Source organism: Choloepus didactylus, chromosome 20 (assembly GCF_015220235.1).
Source record: "Choloepus didactylus isolate mChoDid1 chromosome 20, mChoDid1.pri, whole genome shotgun sequence".
Lineage (NCBI taxonomy): Eukaryota > Metazoa > Chordata > Mammalia > Pilosa > Megalonychidae > Choloepus > Choloepus didactylus.
In genome coordinates, this window is record NC_051326.1 from 33,458,638 (window position 1) to 33,478,882 (window position 20,245).

At 35.6% G+C, this 20,245-nt stretch overlaps 1 protein-coding gene across 6 annotated transcripts in view; it reads right to left on the minus strand.

Annotated features, from left to right (window-relative positions):
* The window catches only part of FBXO16 (F-box protein 16), an 85,843-nt gene that overhangs the window by 55,281 nt on the left and 10,317 nt on the right, over window positions 1-20,245 (minus strand). For all 6 annotated transcript variants that reach the window (XM_037813029.1, XM_037813030.1, XM_037813025.1 and 3 more), the window contains exons 3-4: window positions 13,352-13,387; window positions 1,556-1,762 (exon numbers count right to left, since the gene is read on the minus strand). In XM_037813029.1, coding sequence (XP_037668957.1) covers window positions 1,556-1,762; window positions 13,352-13,387 — 243 coding nt within the window. The remainder of the gene's footprint in view (window positions 1-1,555; window positions 1,763-13,351; window positions 13,388-20,245) is intronic.

Consider the following 20,245-nt stretch of genomic DNA (forward strand, 5'->3'; position numbering starts at 1 on the left):
TTTTTATATAGATTTATAAAAGATCTTTAAAACAATGAGGAAATTAGCCCTTTGTTTGTAATATGTTTTTTCCCCTGTTTACTCTGACTTCATTTATGGTATTTTTTTCCACAGAGAAATTCTAATTTTTATAAGGTCATAATTTAAAATCTTGCTTTTTTTTATTCTTGCTTATGATAAAAGCAAGATTTTAAATTGTTTATTTTCTTCTAAGGCTTCTGGGAATTGTAGACTACTGCATGTATCCCCTATAAAAAAAGTTTTCTTTAGGCTTCTTGGACCAAAAGTGGGAAGAGAAATTAAACAAAATAAAGTTTCAGTGGCTGAGAGATTTCAAATAGAGTTGAGAGGTCATTCTGGAGGTTATTCTTAAGCATTATATAGATATCCCTTTTTAGTTTTTAGTGTATTGGAATAGCTAAAAGGAAATACCTGAAACTGGTGAACTGTAACCCAAGTAGCCTTGATTAATGAAGATGACTGTGTAACTATATAGCTTATACCACTGTGAAAACCTTATGGCTCACACTCCCTTTATCCAGTGTATGGACAGATGAGTAGAAAAATGGGGACAAAAGTAAATGAATAATAGGAGCGATGGGGGTTATGGGATGTTTTGGGAAGTTATTCTTTTTCTGGTGTGGTAATGAAAATGTTCAAAAATCGATTGTGGTGATGAATGCACAACTATATAAATGGTACTGTGAACATCTGATTGTACACTGTGGATGACTGCATGGTTTGTGAATATATCTCAATAAAATTGAATTAAAAAAAGTTTTCTTTGAGTATTTTAATGGTATCCTTTGGTTTCATATAAATCTTTTATCTTACTGGAATTTTGTTTTCCTCAACAGCTGTCCAGTTGTCCTAACACCATGTATTGAATAATCAACCTTTCTTACTGCATTTTTTTTTTTAATTTTAAAAACTAAAGTTAGCATGTTACATGTAAATGCACAGTAGCAGGTTAATTCCTGGTCTCATTAGACTCTATGAAAAGACTCAACAAAATGACTACCAGTTTTATAGCTTACATAAAGTGTGTAACATTTAACTTCACCTCAATAAATCACGGAATTACTTGGAAGAAAATAATGGCCAACATCTTTTCCGAGGCTTCTGTGATCTTTTCAGCCTCATATTCTTTTGTGAGTATTACATCATTAGCATCTACTCTAAGTTTTCTAGTAATGAATGGCCTGAATATAGGATTTGGAATTTTATTGTATTTGTATACTGTGCAATATAAGACTGTCCTACTGATGAAATATTTCTTAAACGTGTATCTGTCTCCCCTACTAGCAAATACTTTTTGTGGACACTGATGGTATCTTACACTTTTTCCCTGCTTGGGGCTCTAAATACCAAGCTAAATACATAGGAGGTGGAGATTATTTTAAGCTATACAGACTAAACCTTGTAGTACTTGACCATCTCATCTATTTCTTGGTTTTGTGTATATCTGTTTTTGTTTTTTTTTTAAGTTATTCAAGTTTTAAAATTTTCTAAGGCTGTTCTCATAAAATCTTACATATTACTTCTTTGTCTTTACCTGTGCACAGCGACAAAGACTTCGGGGGTCCAGGAAAGAAAATATGTATAAGGATAACACCCTTGGAAGCTTGGTGGTAAAATCCAGGGCATCTGCTGGAATTTTTTCCTGAAGTTGTCTACAGTAGAACTTTTTCTGGGACAAGGAGCAGCGTTCTAACAGGCCTGTCAGGATTCTTTTCCTTTGAGAGTCTGTCCATTTGTCAAACTGGAGGGAAAGAAAAAGCTCCAGGTTTAGTCTGACACTAGAAATTCATTAGGAGGAAGAGATAAGAATGGCATAGAAAGTGACTTATTTATTTCGAATTAATTTAATTTTAATGAATATCTCATATTTCTTTCCCTAACTACTAAATTTTATGTTTTGCCACCTATCTACCCTTCCTCACATTTATAGTTGTGAGCATACTCAAAGACTCAGTATGTCCCCAAGTACATCTGACCTCAGAACTGGCAGTTACATAAGAATAATAAGTTGGCACCTAGCTTTGTTCATAGGCTGAGAAAACATGTACTTATGAAATACAACTTCAAGCAGCTCCCCACTTCCCCAAATGATTTCTACATTAGCTCATCAGTGCTTAAAACTCCAGTACCAGATCAAAGCCTGCCATTCATCATTGAAGATAAGGTATAAAATGCAAATATCCCTGAGAAAGGGAGTATAATGAGTTAAATCCCTACCAACATGCAAATGAGTGATATAAGTAGAGAGGAAGTGTTAATAAAGGAGAAACAGCAGGAGGACCCGGAGAAGAGTGCCAGAGAGAGGATATAAATGCCAAAATAATCTGGGGCATGCCAAACAAAAGCTTTGGCTACTTCACAATTTTCCCCAGATATTCTCCCAAACCAGTCCAAGAACAGTGATTGACCAAAGATAGAACTTGGGGACAGGCCAAAAACCAAAAGAAAGGCCCTTAAGGAAACACCCAACAGTTGAATGAGCAGCTTTGCCAGAAGTCTAAATCTCTTTTCTTCACTAGCCCATTAGGTAAGAGAAAATAGGGAAGTATGTGCTAGTTTCATTTTTGTATATTATTGCATTCATATATAAAGATTTAATACAGTTATCACATGGTAATCAGAATTTTATAATGAACTTGAGTTATAATCATAAAATGCACTGACTACCTGAAAAAGCATATAAAGCAAAAATTTATTCTTAAAAGCCTTATGAAAAGTCAACTTCATTATAATATGATGCATTTTTAAAATTAGTAGGAATACTTCTTTGACTAAAACTCTTCACTATTATAGATCTATTCAATGACCCAAGAATCTCACTTTGGAGCCATAACTCAAGAAAAAAAAGGACCCTAAAATGAAAAAAAGCAAACAACTTAACTTACAATACCACAGGAATAAAATTTATTAATGTGTACATGTTATTCTGATATCTCCCACCCCCGCTTCTTTACAATCCATATTTCCAACTCCCACAAAAGGAGACTTACTTTCCCAGCTCTTTTGGGATGCATTATTAGGAGAATGAGTAGAGGGGTAAAGAAAGGCCAGAGAGGCTAGAGCCAGGGAAAGGACCAGGCCAAAGAAAGTGAATTGATCTGTATAGTAAAGAGCCACAGAGAAGGAGTGAGGAGATAGGAGAAAAGCTGGATACCTTTGGCTGGATGCAGAGTTTTGGAATTCAGAGTTTGATTGTCTCCATAGTAGTGACAGGGGAATTAAGGAAGAGGATTTGAGAAGTATTGTTATGGGTTTTAAACTGGGATCCTCTGTGATGTTTGTTTGAGGGACAAAATGAAGTTGGAATTCATATTTCATACTTTGAGACAGTGCTAGCTGACTCTGTGAGACTAATCTGCATAGGGATCCAGGATGATTATATTACAAAAAGATTTTCATGCAATATTATCATCACTGTAAGAGATGAAAAATAATCCAAAATGCCTGATAGTAGGGGATCAGCTAAGCTAACTGTAATATTTCAACATGATAAAAAGTATGGCAGTATGGATAGATGATGGGTTTGGAAGTGAGGCAAGCCTGAATATAAATCTCAGCTCTACTACTAACAACCTCTCTGACTCAATTTCCTCAATTATAAGGTAAGAATAATTATATTTACACTGCAGAGTTGTTTGTGAGGATAGTAAAATTCTTAATGGCATGGCATGACTCAACGTAGACATGGCATTATTATAAAATACCACAGTGATGTTAAAAATAGTATGTTGGTTAAATCAATATGAAAAAGAAGATATACTCAAAAAATGAAATTAAAAAACATGACATTACCATGTTTGTACATTGGCAAGGATGGAAAGTACATTTAGAATGACTAAGGATATCTCATTTACTTTTCTTGGTGCTTCCCCAAAGAGAATGGGCTCAGATTACAGAATGAGAGATTTTAAATGAATATAAAAGAACTTTAGGATTATACAGTACTGAAGACATCCATAAAGAAAAACGTTAAAGCATTTCCTCTAGAGATTAAAAAGACAATTAAATTGGTTCCTCATTTATTTTCCTAATTACAACGGTCAGAAATAATTTATATTTGGCTATGAGAGGTGCTTTTTTTTGCCTCAAGGGATTTTCCTGTGTGATTGTGTTTGCTTAAATTAATAGAAAACTAATTTGCATTCCTAAGATGGGTATGACTAAGAAGAATGTGTAACAGTAGGGGGGAATCCCTTTGGAATTTAAAAGATGCTAGGAATAATCTAAAAAGTAGATAATTCATGGAAGAGTTAACAGAACAGGAATATGATAATCTACATTTTTTGCATCAGTTCTCACATAAAAATACTAATAACATGTTATCAAGGATGCCAATATTTGAGATTGGAAAAAGGTTAGGACCATTATTCTCCTATCCCCCTATCAATTATGGTGTAATATAATTAGTTCCTGAAAGATGCCTTTTTTTAGGCCTTTCTTGACTCAATATATTTGTGAAAATCCTATTTTCACAGTAGTTTTTACAGTGATTCTTGCTGCAGTTTCAGGAAGTGAGGATGGTCTCTGGAGCTATCAGGTTCCACTCCCACCTCACAATGATTGCCAAGGAAAAGGCAATGGGGAGTGGGGGAGTGAGAGGAAGGGGGAGGTCGTTATTTTTTGATTACTGGTTCTATTATTTTAATCTGGTTGAGTTTCAGAGTCCTATTATCAAAAATTCAATTTCACAATTAGAATATAAATACAGTCTGTTAAAAAAGTTTCAAATAGGTACACAATAGAATTAAATATAAAAATACTCTTTAAGTACTCCTCCCCATCAAATCTTACTCCATTCCCCAGAGATGACCACAATTCGCAGTTTGAGTTTCATGTATTTCTATGCATTGACATGTACATATATCTGAATAAATTAGAGTGTACCTATACCATTAAATACTATGCACCATTAAATACTATATACTATATTGAATGCTATAAAAACACATAAAATATTAGTGTATGTCCTGATATGTAATAAATTCCACAGCATGCTGTTTTCTCATTCATTCATGGTAGGAAAGATATACCATGATTTATTTACTCAATTTACTACTCATAACATTTAGATTCTTTCCAATACAAAAATAAATGCTGCAGTTCAGGTCCTTATACATGCTTTTTCATAATCCATGTAATTATTTCTCTAGATAGATACATAGAAGTAGAATTGTAGGTTCAAAGGGTATGTGCATTTTCAATTTCAATGGATTCTGTCAAATTGTCTTTAAAAAGTCTTTAACCATTTTATATTCCTTCCAATTATGTTTAAGGGTATTCCCTCCCCACCAATCTTGACTGACATCGGATGTTAATCTATCTCTTCAATGCTTGCCACACAAACAAAGGGTGGGGAGGATCTCATTGTTTTAATTTGCATTTCTCTGATTTTAGTAAAGTAGAGAATATTTTATATTCTTATTGATTATTTACATGTTTTTTGTTTATTTCTCATTCTCTTATTAGCCCATTTTTCTGTAGGGGTATTTTTATTTTTTTTATTGATTTGTATATCCTGGATATTAATCCTTTATCTATCATGCAATTTGCAAAATATTTTTCCCTGTTACCCTTTCAAATTTTACCTTTGATTACGGTTGTTTCCTGCAAGTTAAAAAGATGTCACCTATTTTATTTATTTTTTTTATAATGCTATTAATATGTCTGTTAACAACATGGAAGAGGCTGAAAGAAAGTTTGAGATGCTTTCTTTTAAACTAAAATACTTCCCCTGCCAGTGTTTTCTATTGATTTGGGAAGCAATTGCCTTTTCTAATAGGGCTGGAAGGGCAGAGAGGATTTGAGAGAAAAGGGGTTAAGTAGTAGCATAGAATAGGGAAGTAGAAGAGCTTTTCAGTTTCTCTTAATTATTTTGTGTTCTACTATAAAGAACATCAGACAGAACCACATACAAATGTATGAACAAAAATGACATGCTATGGTCAAATATAAAATACTTTTGGATTGTCTATCATTGAATAAGTTTCACATTACGTTTTACCTCTTACTGTCCAGATACTTAAAAATAATGACTAACACTAGATTAAGTCTTAAAACCAATACTCGATCCCTAGATAGAAAATTCCAAGTAATGCTAAGTACAAAATTTGGTATCCTTATATCTCCTTTCTGAAAAATGCACTTATGTTATCAATTTCTTTTGTCCATGAAACAAACAAAAAAAAATCTAAAAACTAAAATGGATGAGAGACACACCTATCAGAATGACTAAAATCCCAAACACTGACACCAAATACTGATGAGGATATGGAGCAACAGGAACTTGCACTCATTGCTGGTGGGAATGCAATATGGTACTGGCACTTAGGAATACAGTTCAGCAGTTTCTCATAAAGCTAAACATAGGCTTATTATATGATACAGAAATTTGTTCCTAGGTGTTTATTCAAATCAACTGCAAACTTATGTCCACATAATAACCTGCAGTAAATGCTTATGGTAGTTTTATTCAGAATTTCCGAAATCAGAAGCAACCAAAATGTCCTTTAATAAGTGAATGGATAAACCAACTGTGGTACATCCATACAATGGAGTCTCATTCAGTGATAAAAAGAAATGGGTTATCAAGTCACAACAAGATGTGGAGAAACCTTAAATGCATATTGCTAAGTGAAAGAAGCTGGTCTGAAAAGGTTACATACTATATGATTACAACTATACAACATTCTGGAAAAGACAAAACCATAGAGACAGTAAAGGACCAGTGGTTGCTTGAGTTTCAGGGGGAGGGGAGGGAAAGGACATTTTTAGGGCAGTGAAACTGTTCTGTATGATATTGTAATGGTGGATACATGACACTGTGTATCTGTCAAAACCCACAGAACAGTACAACACAAAGAGTGAACTCTAATGCAAACTATGGGCTTTAGTTTATAATAATATGCCAATATTGGTTCATCAGTTATAACAAATGTACCACATTAATGCAGGATGTCAATAATAGGGGAAACTGTGGGGGTGGGGAGAGGGTGTATATGGGAACTCTGTAGTTTCTGCATAATTGTTAGGTAAATCTAAAACTGTTCTAAAAAAAAATAAAGTCTATTAAAAATGGTAAAGATAAATAAATAGTGGTTTTCACAACCAAGACACTCCAATTAAAAATGGGCAAAGGACTTTGTTATGGATAAAATCATGTCCTCCATAAACACATATTTAAATCCTAATGTCTCGTCCTGTGGAAGTGAACCCATTTGCAAACAGGATCTTTGAAGATGCTATTGGTTAAAGTCAGGCCAAACTAAATCAGTGTGGGCCTTGATCAAATATGACTGGATGCCATATAAGTAGAGAAAATATGGGCAAAGTATCCTACTATGGGAGACAAACTGGGAGAGAGATGGCCATAAGTCAGAGGGAGAGATTGAGTTATGGGTTGCCAGCAAGCTACCACCAGAATGCTACAGACTTCAGAGAAAGTATGATCCTGCCAACACCTCGATTTTGGACTTCTAGTCTCCAAAACTGTGAGATAATAAGATCCTGTTGTTTAAGCCAGCTGGTCTGTGGTATTTGTTAGAGCAGCTTGGTAAACTAAGACAGACTTGAAAAGACATTCCTCCAAGGAAGATATACAATATGCACATGAAAAGATGCTCAACATTATTAATTACAAGGGAAATGCAAATCAAAACAGCAATGAGATCCAGTTCACACCCAGCAGGATGACTATTATAAATAAATTTTTTTAAAAAGAAAATAAAACTGTTGGTAAGGATGCGCAGAAATTTGAACTCTTGTATCTTTGCTGGTTGGAAAGTAAAATGGTACAGCTGCTAAGGAAAATAGTTTGGTGGTTCCTTAAAAAGTTAAATACAGAATCCCATATGATGCAGAAATTTCAATCCTAAGTAAATAAGCGAAAGAATTTAAACAGAGATTCAAACTATATTTGCATATCAATGTTCATAGCAGCATTATTCATAATAGCCAAAAAAGTAGAAACAACCCAAGTGCCCGTCACTAGATGAATGGATAAACAAAATGTGATATATAAATACCATAGAAAAGTATTCATCCACAAAAAGGAATGAAGTTCTGACACGTGCTACAACATGGATGAACCTTGAAAACATTAACCCAGACACAAAAAGACAAATATTGTATGATTCCACTTATATAAAATATCTAGAATTGGCAAATTCACACAAAGAGAAAGTAGATTAGAGATTATGAGGGGCTGGGGGGAAGGGCAATGGGGAGTTAATGTTTAATGGGTACAGAGTTTCTGTTTGGGGTGATGAAAAAGTTTTGGAAATAAACAGTGGTAATGGTTGCACAACATTGTGAAAATAATTAATGCCACTGATTATACATTTAAAAAATGGTTAACATGGCAAGTTTTAGTTATATATATTTTACAATAAAGATTAAAAATGCAATAAATTTTAAAAATTAAAGAAAAAACAAATCAAGAACAAAAAACTAAAATAGGGAGGAAAACATAAATGAAGATAAATTGGAAATATCCCCCTTCAAACTAATTCATGTGATTTTTTGCAGAAGTATATTGACCACTATTGATCTGGAAAATTTGAGGAATAAGTTTCTGGTTGGGCAAAAGAAAAAAAACAAATAGGTACAATTTATTTAAGAAATAATTAGTAAATGCCTAGCAAGCATCAAGCAATTTACAATGCAGAGCATGCTAGAAACCATCCCTATTCCCTTTGGTTTAGTCTACTGGAGAAGACAGGTAATTTGTGATCTTTGTAAATATATGCTTTATTAGTTGTGGTAAAATAAAAGAATAAAGACATTTTTAAAAGTTTGAAGACCTTAAATTTTATCCAGGGTGATATTAAAAATATTTAACAACTGGCAATGCAACCAACAGACCAAAACAGAGGCTACTTAGCCATATCAATGAATACTGGCTGAACATTAACCCTGGTGACATCAATTTAGGAATTTTTGTTAATGTCACATGGAATGACAGTACAAAAATAGTAATTCTAAACAAGTCCTTTATAAGTTGTTGGTAACATATGTAAAGTTAGTTTCAAAATGTAAACAGAAGAATAAGAAAAAAGCAACTAGATTTGAAATTTGGGGTATTTTTCATTTCTTAATTTTTAGTTGTACTAATTTGTTTTGTAAAATTTTGTTATTATTTTAAATAGGTAATATATTCACATGATTAAAAACTCAAAAGATCCAAAAGGCTATTAAGTGAAAAGAGCCTCTTCCACCATGTCCCAGACATAGTTCTCCTCCCAGGATGAAACCCTTGTTTTCTTGGGTATCCTTCCTGAGATAATATGTACATGATTTTTATTTTTATTATGTACATAATTACTCAATTAAGTATCAATTAAGTAAGTAAGTATCCTTAGATCCGAACTTGTAGACCAATGGAGAAAAGATTTGGTGAACAACTAAGGCAAACAAGAATAGTAAGAAATAGCCTATTATGTTAGTTTCAGGAAAATGAGTTTTACTAACTGACAGGAAAGGGCATTTTGTCTCCTTTTATATTTCAGGGAAAACGTGCTTCTTTAAAGAAGGCTTTGGCTTTACACTTCAAAGAAGGAGTATATCAAGCTCAATACTTACATTAAGAGTCAGAGAAATCCAAGTATAGGTATTTTTAAAAGGAATCCTAGTTTATTTTTCAAAATTGAGATATAATTCACAAGCCATAAACTTCAGCATTTTAAAGTGTACAATTCAGTGGTTGTAAGTAAAGGCATACCTCGGAGATACAGGGGGTTTGGTTCTAGACCATGGCAAGAAAGCAAACGTCGCAAAAAAGCAAGTCACATGAATTTTTGGGTTTTGCAGGGCATATAAAGTTATGTTTACACTATACCGTAGCCTATTAAGCGTGCAATAGCATTCATTAAGTCTTAAAAAACAAATGCATACCTTCATTAAAAATACTCTATTAGTAAAAAATGCTAACCTCCATCTGAGCCTTCAGGAAGTCGCAATCTTTTTGCAGGTAGAGGGTCTTGCTTCCATGTTGACGGCTGCTGAAGATTGGTGTGGCTGTGGCAATTTCTTAAAATGAGACCACAGTGAAGTCTGCCACATCTATGAGCCCTTCCTTTCACGAAAGGTTTCTCTGTAGCATGTGATGCTGTTTGATAGCATTTTACCCACAGTAGAACTTCTTTCAAAATTGGAATCAATCTTCTCAAACCCTGCTGCTTTATCAACTTAAGTTTATGTAATATTCTAAATCCTTTGTTGTCATTTCAACGTTTACAACATCTTCACCAGGAGTAGATTCTATCTCGAGAAATCACTTTCTTTGCTCATCCATAAGAAGCAACTCCTCATCTGTTCAAGTTTTATCATAAGATTGCAGCAATTCAGTAACCTCTTCAGGCTCCACTTCTAATTCTAGTTCTCTCGCTATTTCCACACATCTGCAGTTACCTCCTCCATTAGAACAATCACTATCTATAACAGCTAGAGCATTATGAAATGTACTTCTTCAATAATATGATTTGAAAGTCAAAATGACTTCTTGATCCATGGACTGCAGAATGGATGTTGTATTAGCAGGCATGAAAACAACATGAATCTTGCTGTAAATCTCCACTGGAGCTCTTGGGTGACCAGATACATTGTCAGTGAGCAGTAATATTTTGAAAGGAATGTTTTTTTTCTGAGCAGCAGGCCTCAACAGTGGGCTTAGAATATTCAGGAAAGCATATCATAAACAAATGTGCTCACAACCAGGCTTTGCTTTTCCCATTTCTAGGCACAGGCACAGTAGATTTAGCATAACTCCTAAGGGCCCTAGGATTTTCAGAATGTTAAATAAGCATTGGCTTCAAATTAAAGTCACCAGCTGCATTAGCCTCTAAAAAGAGAGTCAGCTTGTCCTTTGAAGCTTTGAAGCCAAGCATTGACTTCTCTCTATGAAAGTCCTAGATGGCATCTTCTTCCAATAGAAGGCTATTTTGTCTACATTGAAAATCAATTGTTTAGTGTAGCCAGCTTCAACAATTATCTTAGCTTGATCTGGATAACTTGGGGCAGTTTCTCCATCAGCACGTGCTGCTTCACCTTCCACTTTTATGTTATGGTGACAGCTTCTTTCCTTAAACCTCATGAACCAAACTCCATTAGATTAGCTTCAAACTTTTTCTTCGGTAGTTTTCTTACCTCTGCCTTCATAGAATTGAAGAGAGTTAAGGCCTTGCTCTGGATTAGGCTTTTGTTTAAGGGAATGCTGTGGCTGGTTTGATCTTCCATCCAGACCACTCAAACTTTCTCTTTATCAGCAATAAGGCTGTTTTGCTTTCCTATAATTCAGGTGTTCACTAGAGTATTACTTTTAATTTCCTTCAAGAACTTTTTTTTACATTCACAACTTGGCTAACTGTTTAGCAAGAGAGGCCTGGCTTTTGGCCTATCTTGGTTTTAGACATGCCTCCCTCACTAAGCTTAATCATTTGTAGCTTTTGATTTAAAGTGAGGGATGTGCTACTCTTCCTTTCATCTGAACACTTAAGGTCATTTTAAGGTTATTCACTAGCCTCATTTCAATATTGTTGCATTTCAGGGAATAGAGAGGCCCAAGGAGAAGTAGAGAAATGAGGAAACATCAGTCAATGGAGCAGTCAGAACACAAAAAACATTTATTGATTAAGTTTGCCATCTTTTAGGAGCGTGGTTCGTGGTACTTCAAAACAATTACAATAGCAACATCAAAGATCACTGATCACAGATCATCACGACATAATAATAATGCAAAAATAGGAAATACAGCAAGAACTACCAAAACGTGACACAGAAACTTGAAGTGAGCAATGCTGTTTGAAAAATGGCCCTGACAGACTTGCTCAACGCACAGTTGCCACAAACCTTCAATTTGTTAAAAAAACACAATAGCTGTCAAGTGTAATAAAGCAAAGTGTAATAAAACCTGGTATGCCTATATATTAACAAGGTTGTGCACCCATCACCACTATCTAATTCCAGAACATTTTCATCACTCCAAAAAGAAACCCAAACCTGTTATAGTCACTCCTCATGCTCCCCTCCTCCCAGCCTCTGGCAACTGTTAATTTACTTTCTGTCTTTATGGATTTGCCTTTTCTGGACATTTTAAATAAACAGAATCACATAATATGTGGCCTTTGTGTCTGGCTTCTTTTGCTTAGCATAATGTTCTCAAGGTTTATCCATGCAGTAGATTGTATTGATACTTCATTCCTTTTCATGGCTGAATAGTATTCCATTGTATGGCTATATCCCGTTTTGTTTATCCTTTCATTTGATGATGGGCATTTGGGTTGTTTACACTTTTTGACTATTGTGCAGAACGTTGTTATGAACATCTGTGTACAAGTTTTTCTCTATACATATATTTTCAAGTTTCTTCAGTAGTTGGAAATATTTAGGCAAGTCTATAAGGAATTTGAGGAGTTAATTAGCATTGACCAGAGATAGATACTTTGATCATCATCCAGGGATGGACAGTGACTATTGAGACTTTGTGTCTCCCCATTTTGAAGAACAGGTGATAAAGTCTTGGGTGAAAGTCTTTGTTTGTAGGAAAGATAGCTGTTATCTTTTTAGGTAAAACCTTAAAGTTTTTGTACTTTAAGTATGTATATTTTGTACTTGAAGTATGTGTACAAGAATGTATATGGGTGTTGAGAAGCCACATGAATGGGCTGTGATGGTTATCAAGGTACTGCCTTTCAGATGCAACTCATTTTCTCTACTTTACTTTATAAAGTATAGAAGGCTGTATAGAAGGCTGGGACTCTGCTAACCATATTTCTCCTTTGACAGCTGGTTCCCTGTTAAATGCTACCAATAGGGAGGAGGGCATTAAAGTGAAATTGAGGTAGAAGGGACTAATTCTTTCTGTTTGCTTTCTGTTCCTGTCAGTGTCAGGTCTTCACCCTGGCAGTAACAGTTCATTCATTTTCTAGGTTTTCTCCATACTCCCAGAACCATTGTGCTTCTTCAGATATACCAAAATCAGCTAATTGGTTGGCCGTGATGTCATCTATGTTACTATACAGAGGACCCTACAGGATCAGGCCCCAGCAACATGGGTCTTTCCTCTGAGCTCCTGAGGTACCAGTAAACTGCAGTACTCTGTGTCCCTTTTTTATGTTTTCTGTTTTCCAATGCCTGTTTAACCAATTCCTTTTATTAAATTATGGCTGTTAAAATAACTGGTATGTTTTCTGTTTGCCTGACTGAACCCTAACTTATACACACAGAAAGTATCAATCACACCTCTCAGGAAATAAGCAATTACTACCTTAAGTCAAAGTTAAAACCTCTGGTCTCTATGATAACATCATACAGAAATAGGAATATTTTAAATAGTTACCCATTTTCCAAGCAGAGCTCTTCTTTCTTCAAATACCTACAAAAATAAAAAAAAGAGGGTGATTTCATATATCATTGTTCAAAATACCTATTATAAGAAAGGCATCATTAAAATATCTATGAGTAAATATTCAGTCTTTTCATTGTGTCAACTGAGTATAAAGAGACAGATTTCATTCCTACGAATCTATTTTATTTATTTTTAACCTGGGCAAGGTTTCTTTTTCTCACTTTCTCCATTTAGTCAAATACATATTAAAGAATAATTAATAATATTTTAAAGACAAGAAATAAAAAATGGAATTGTAAAGAGAAATCAATTTTAAAATTTGAAAGAAGATGAAAAAACTAACAAAGAGGAAATAGGAAAATGGAGATCCCTCCCCTCAAATTTCAATATCAATGATATGAAATGTATGAAGATTATGAATGAGCAGCTCCATCTTTTTAAATACAGTATTTCACTGTGTATCCATATCAGTGTATCCATATGTATGTATATGTTTTAGGATTAGAAATTTGTTTATGTATACCTCTGGACTTACAATTGAGTATTTATCTGTATAGGTTTATTATTATATACAATTTGGATGGAAACCATGTCTTATTTCTTTGAATCCCCAGTTTAGAGTGCTGTGAATAGCATATTACAGGTACTCATGTTTGCTGAACTGAATTGCATGTGGTTGTGAGAACGACTATCCTTATGGGATGTATCATTATAATGTGAACATATTTATATATTGGCATATAGGTGTTTTTTGAGCATCAGTGCATATGTGTATTTGAGGGAGTGAGGAAGGGAAAATTGAAGTGAGTATGTCTGGCAGAGGAGGGGGTTATGGAGAGAGGAAATAAGAAAGAGTAATGAACATATGTGAACGTCTCTCTCGCTCGACGCATACACCCTCTGTCAGTTTTCAAAATTAGAATCTGTGTTTTTCCCTTCCTCTTGGCAATATCTAAATTCTCTAGCATTGTAAGAATGTTCCTAACTTAGAGAGGTAGCTTAGTCCTATTTCTTCCCTTTTTGTGGAGGAGGATGGGGAGCTGGCTTCATGCTTTAACAAATTATACTTTTCTTCCTTTTTTTATACTTGCAATCTCTTGTTTCAAAGGGCATACAAAATGGAGACTGAAATAGTTGGTTCAATAACCACCTCTGGGCCAGTGAAATATAAGTTTTTTTCCTGTGTGGGGAATTTCATACATCATAGGTAGACACTTTTTGCACATTAGAGAAGAAGAAAAAGAATACCCTCTTCCCCATTTGCAATTAACTAACACCGGGGCTATAGGTCACACAAACAATGACAACAGATAAATTCAGAATTTATAGATGAAAACAGAAGAGAATCTACAGAACATAGAAGATTAAAAAATCTGGATTCAAAATTTCCTGAACTCATTTTTTCTATCTATCCAAATGTTATCATCTATCACCCAACCTAAGATACCAGCACTACTACTTTTCTGATGCCCACTGATTTCTCTCCTCCAAACTCCTACTCCAGTTATAGTCCATGTGCCAACACATAGCCTTTATAGTCTCTCTCTCTCTCTCTTTTTTATTGCTGTCTAGTTGTTTCTGTTAATTGCATCTTCCCAGGTAGATTACAACCACTTTCTCTTACATGCTCCACAGAACTAGAAGTACAGGTTCCATGGTAAGGCCTTAATAAACATCTGGTGACTGAACAACAACAAAAAAACTCAGAAGTCAAACAACTTTAGGGCTAAGGAAATCTAAAGAGCATTTTATTCAACTTCCTTATTTTATATAAGACAATCAGAGTCCCAAAGAGGTTACAGACTATCTGTTCAACTGAACTCTACACTTACTTTCTCACTAGAACCTTGGTGTTTCCTATTCTGACCCCCATCCCTACATTCTCATAGGACTGCTCCTGATACTTTGGCCTGAGAGTGGAAAGAAGAAAAGGTTAGGTGCCAAGACCCTAATCCAGCTTTCAAAAGAAGGTTGGGATGCAACATCATAGTGTCTAGTGAGAGTGTGGAACACTGGAAATAAAAGGATGTTAACTTGAAAGAGAGACAATGGTCAGCAAGAAGGTAGCAGAAAAGAAATGGGGTTGGGAAGTTGGGGAGTGTTGTTCAGGCTAAAACTATAGTCTTGAGAGGTCCAATCAAAGACCATGTCTAAATAGGGCCTAAGCAAATCCAGTTCTTTAGCAGAATGTGTCTAGAACCAAGTAGAAACTGAAGAAAGTGAAGGGGGTAGAGGCAGAACACTAGATTGGAAGTTCAGGAGACCTCAGTTCTGGTTCTGACTCTACTCTTGACAAGAAATATCATGGTGGGCAAATTGTTTGTCAGGTCCTCAGTTGGACTAAACAGTTTTATTTTCTCTGGCTTGGGGCAAGTTTTCATTCCAAAGATCCCCAATGGGGTTCTTTATCTTAAAGAGCTGGAAAACAAAATATCTATTCAAAATGGAAATATTAAAATGGATCTTCTTCTCTTGCAGAATGCTGCAGTCTGTTTATATCACAGTTTATTCCGAGCCTGCTGTTAAGTCAAAATCCTACGGTTGTTATTTTCGTCTGTTGACACTGCAGTTCAGCATTTCACCATGTGACATCATTACAGTGTAGGAGTAAGACAACATTAGAGGCTCCTAAATTATGACTTATCCATGGTAACTGGGTGTTTTTTCTCAGAACACTCTTTTAACATACACTATACCACATGCATGAACTGTACTCTGAAAGAAATGTTCATTTTCAATTAAACACTAGATGGCAAAGAAATATATACTGTTAAAACATTCTTCCTCTCAAAATTCACAATGTCTGAATTATTTTGTAATCTGTTACATTTGCCTATGGTGATGATGCTATTTTTTAGTCATCTAAATTTGAATTCAATTTCTCTGCTTAGAGCTGCTGTGAAGTTAAAATCCTGTGACTCTTATTTTCATCTGAGACAGTTACATATTTCACATTTTACTAAAGGATAGAAGAAAGACAAAAGTTTTTTTTTTGTTGTTGTTGTTGTTTTTTTAAAAAAAGGACCTCAAAATTACTCTGACCATTGGTGACAAGCTGCTGTCTTATCAGAAGTGCAGAAATGCCTTTGAAATGATTATACGGACATTTGGCCAACCATATCCTAGGATATCTATTTTGTTTGTTTGTTTGTTTGTTTTAATTAAATTTAGTTTTATTGACATATATTCACATATCATATAATAATCCATGGTGTACAATCAACTGTTCACAGTACCATCATATAGTTATGTATTCATCACCCCAATCTATTTTTGAACATTTTCCTTACACCAGAAAGAATCAGAATAAGAATAAAAAATAAAAGTAAAAAAGAACACCCAAATCATCCCCCCTATCTCACACTATTTTTTATTTAGTTTGCTTCCCCATTTTTCTACTCATCCATCCATACACTGGATAAAGGGAGTGTGATCCACAAGGTTTTCACAATCACACTGTCACTCCTTGTAAATTACATTGTTATACAATCGTCTTCAAGAGCCAAGGCTACTGGGTTGGAGATTGATAGTTTCAGGTATTTACTTCTAGCTATTCCAATACATTAAAACCAAAAAAGTGTTATCTATATAGTGCGTAAGACTGTCCACCAGAGTGGACTCCATTTGAAATCTCTCAGCCACTGAAGCTTTATTTCGTTTCATTTCGCATCCCCCTTTTGGTCATATCCTGCGTTGCCAGGGAGATTTACACCCCTGGGAGTCAGGTCCCACCTAGCTGGGAGGGCAGTGAGTTCACCTGCCAAGGTGGCTTAGCTAAAGAGAGAGGGCCACATCTGAGCAACAAAGTGGCACTCACGGGGAGACTCTTAGGCACAATTATAAGCAGGTTTAGCCTCTCCTTTGCAGTAACGAGCTTCACAAGGGCAAGCCCCAAGATAGAGGGCTCAGCATACCAAGCTGTCAGTAGGACATGTATTTTTAATCTCCTTCAGATAGTCAGAATTTTAGATCTGGAAGGGACCTTCAAGGTCATCTGATTCAACCACTCATTTTACAAAGGAGTAAAATTAAGCTCAGAGAAGTTAAGTAACTTCCTCAAGTCATGCAGCTGATCTCAAACAAGGGTTTCAATCCCCAGCATTATTGTTCTTTGTTTTTAAAATTGTTCTAAAATGTGGAATATTATTGCACTATATAAAGTAAAAAATGAAAGCTCTCCCTTCTTACAGACCCCCAGAGCCCAACCAACTCTTGGGAGGAACCAAATTTGTTGTGTGCGTATGAAAATTCTGTGTATGCATGTTTCCATACTTAGATACATACCTATTTAGACACAGACAAATACACATATATTTATACACATACAAAGATTTAAAAAAATAATTTTACTCCAAACTAGAACCTAACTAAACCAAAAAAGCAATTTGGGGGGAATAAAATGAGGGTTCTGAACTATAAAATAAATACTGGCTCCAAAAATAATCATTAAATGTGACAAAATCTAATAAAAACCCAAGATAAGACAACGTAATGATTACTGTGATGGACTTCTTAGATTCTCCTTTAGGAATGAAGGATTTACTCCCCTACCTATTGGGAATGATACTGGCTGACACCTCAGCTTGAGAGAGCTGCCTTGCCCAGAGTGTCCTATGGGGTTGGCAGAGACTTTTGTTAAGACAGCCACAGCCCTGCTGCTTCTGCTTCCCCCAACTTATGGCGTTTCCTTCCCTTAGCCAGTGCTGATCCCAAGAGCTCTCCCCTATAATCTCTGTCTAAGGGTCTCTTCTCTAGTAACCCAACCTGTGTGTGACAGGCAATCACGCAATTTTTGGCTATTAAAACATTTTTTCTCCATAGCTGTTAAACAGATCAAAACTTACCAGTTTTCAAAGAAAAATTCTGAAAATCAAGGCATGCAACAAATACGTATTTCAATTCAAGTCACTTTTTCACATGTGCGTAAAACCTTCACAATTGTATGGGAAAACAGATTTCAAAACTAAACACACTGAGGTTTGGGGAGAAAAAAAGCAGATAAGCTGTTATATAAACTGTTGGAAAGCTAAGAGCCTTGCAAACAGGTGCTTAATAAATAACTGTTGAGTGGAATAAAATGGATTGTCAAAGACATGTTTAATGTTCATGGCTAGATGAAGGCTGAATTTATCTCTTTCGCTTTCTCTGCCTTTCCTTTTGTTTCTCTTGGTTCTTCCTTTCTTTTCTATTTCTCCCTCTTCTTTATTTCCTTCCTTAATTTTTTCCTTGTCTGTCTCTCTCCTTTTTATTTCTCACTATTCTAATCCCTACTTTAGATCCTCTGCCTCTCTCTCGAAGTTGCCTATGTTTCACATTAGAGGAATGGATATAGGAAAGTATTGATCAGGAGGGGTCAAGATCGACCCAAGCAATCCAAGCTGAGAAAGGAGAGATACAGGGGAAAGAAGAAAGTCAATCAAGGAGGTTCTAGAGAGTAGAACTGAACTTTGACTCCATTTCTCATGATTCAGGCACTGGAGATATAGAGAAAAGAATCTCAACTCTTAATTAGAGTTGAATGGGAAAATCAGTGAACAGTGATGACAGCAAGAAAAGGAAGCAGGGGAGGCTTCACAGAGGAAGTGACATTTGAGTTGAATCTTATGGGAAGCAATGAGAAAACATGTGCAAAGGCATGAAGGTGGGAGAGAACATGGCTCATCTGGGAACCACTAGTTTGGTTAGGATGGAGGATGAGAGGAAGCAGTGGCAGGGGGTGGAACTGGGAGGTTGGGTGATGTCAAATCATGAAGGGTACTCAATGCTATGCATGGGGGGCTGGAATTTACCCTTTGGAGTGAGGCCCATATCAATTTTAATTAATAGGATCAGATTGGAGGTATATAGGTGCATGAATAAGGGGGCCCAAAGGAAAATCCACAGCACTTGAAAAGAAATTGGATGTGGGGGTGAGGGAGTGTTGGGAGACATTCCTCCATGGCCCTCTCATGTTCCCCATATCTTGGCATACCAAGAATGCAGGGCCCTGACTATTCTCTTTTTGAGGCATTTCTTAGGGTTGTGTTTGCAGCAAGGCAGCTTTGAGGGATGAGGTAATGTCTCCCTTCAGGACAAAGAGTAGGCTTGCTTATTGCTTATTAAAAAGCAGTGGATTCCCTAAGCTTGTTGTTCCTCAGCTGTGATGCCAACCCACTGAATGTATAGTATTTATCTGGGTCCTCTGCATCAATTCCAGTGGGACATGGGGGGCAAGGAAAACTGAAGCAAACATGAGGCTCATGTTGCTTGTTGTATCATGAGTAATAAAAGCCTTTGTCTCAGTCACTGAACTGAGCCATAATGGTCTTTTCAACAAATGGGGCTGGGAGAGTTGGATATCCATATCCAAAAGAATGAAAGAGGACCCCTACCTCACCCCCTACACAAAAATTAACTCAAAATGGACCAAAGATCTCAATATAAAAGAAAGTACCATAAAACTCCTAGAAGATAATGTAGGAAAACATCTTCAAGACCTTGTATTAGGAGGCCACTTCCTAGACTTTACACCCAAAGCACAAGCAACAAAAGAGAAAATAGATAAATGGGAACTCCTCAAGCTTAGAAGTTTCTGCACCTCAAACAAATTTCTCAAAAAGGTAAAGAGGCAGCCAACTCAATGGGAAAAAATTTTTGGAAACCATGTATCTGACAAAAGACTGATATCTTGCATATACAAACAAATCCTACAACTCAATGACAATAGTACAGACAGCCCAATTATAAAATGGGCAAAAGATATGAAAAGACAGTTCTCTGAAGAGGAAATACAAATGGCCAAGAAACACATGAAAAAATGTTCAGCTTCACTAGCTATTAGAGAGATGCAAATTAAGACCACAATGAGATACCATCTAACACCGGTTAGAATGGCTGCCATTAAAC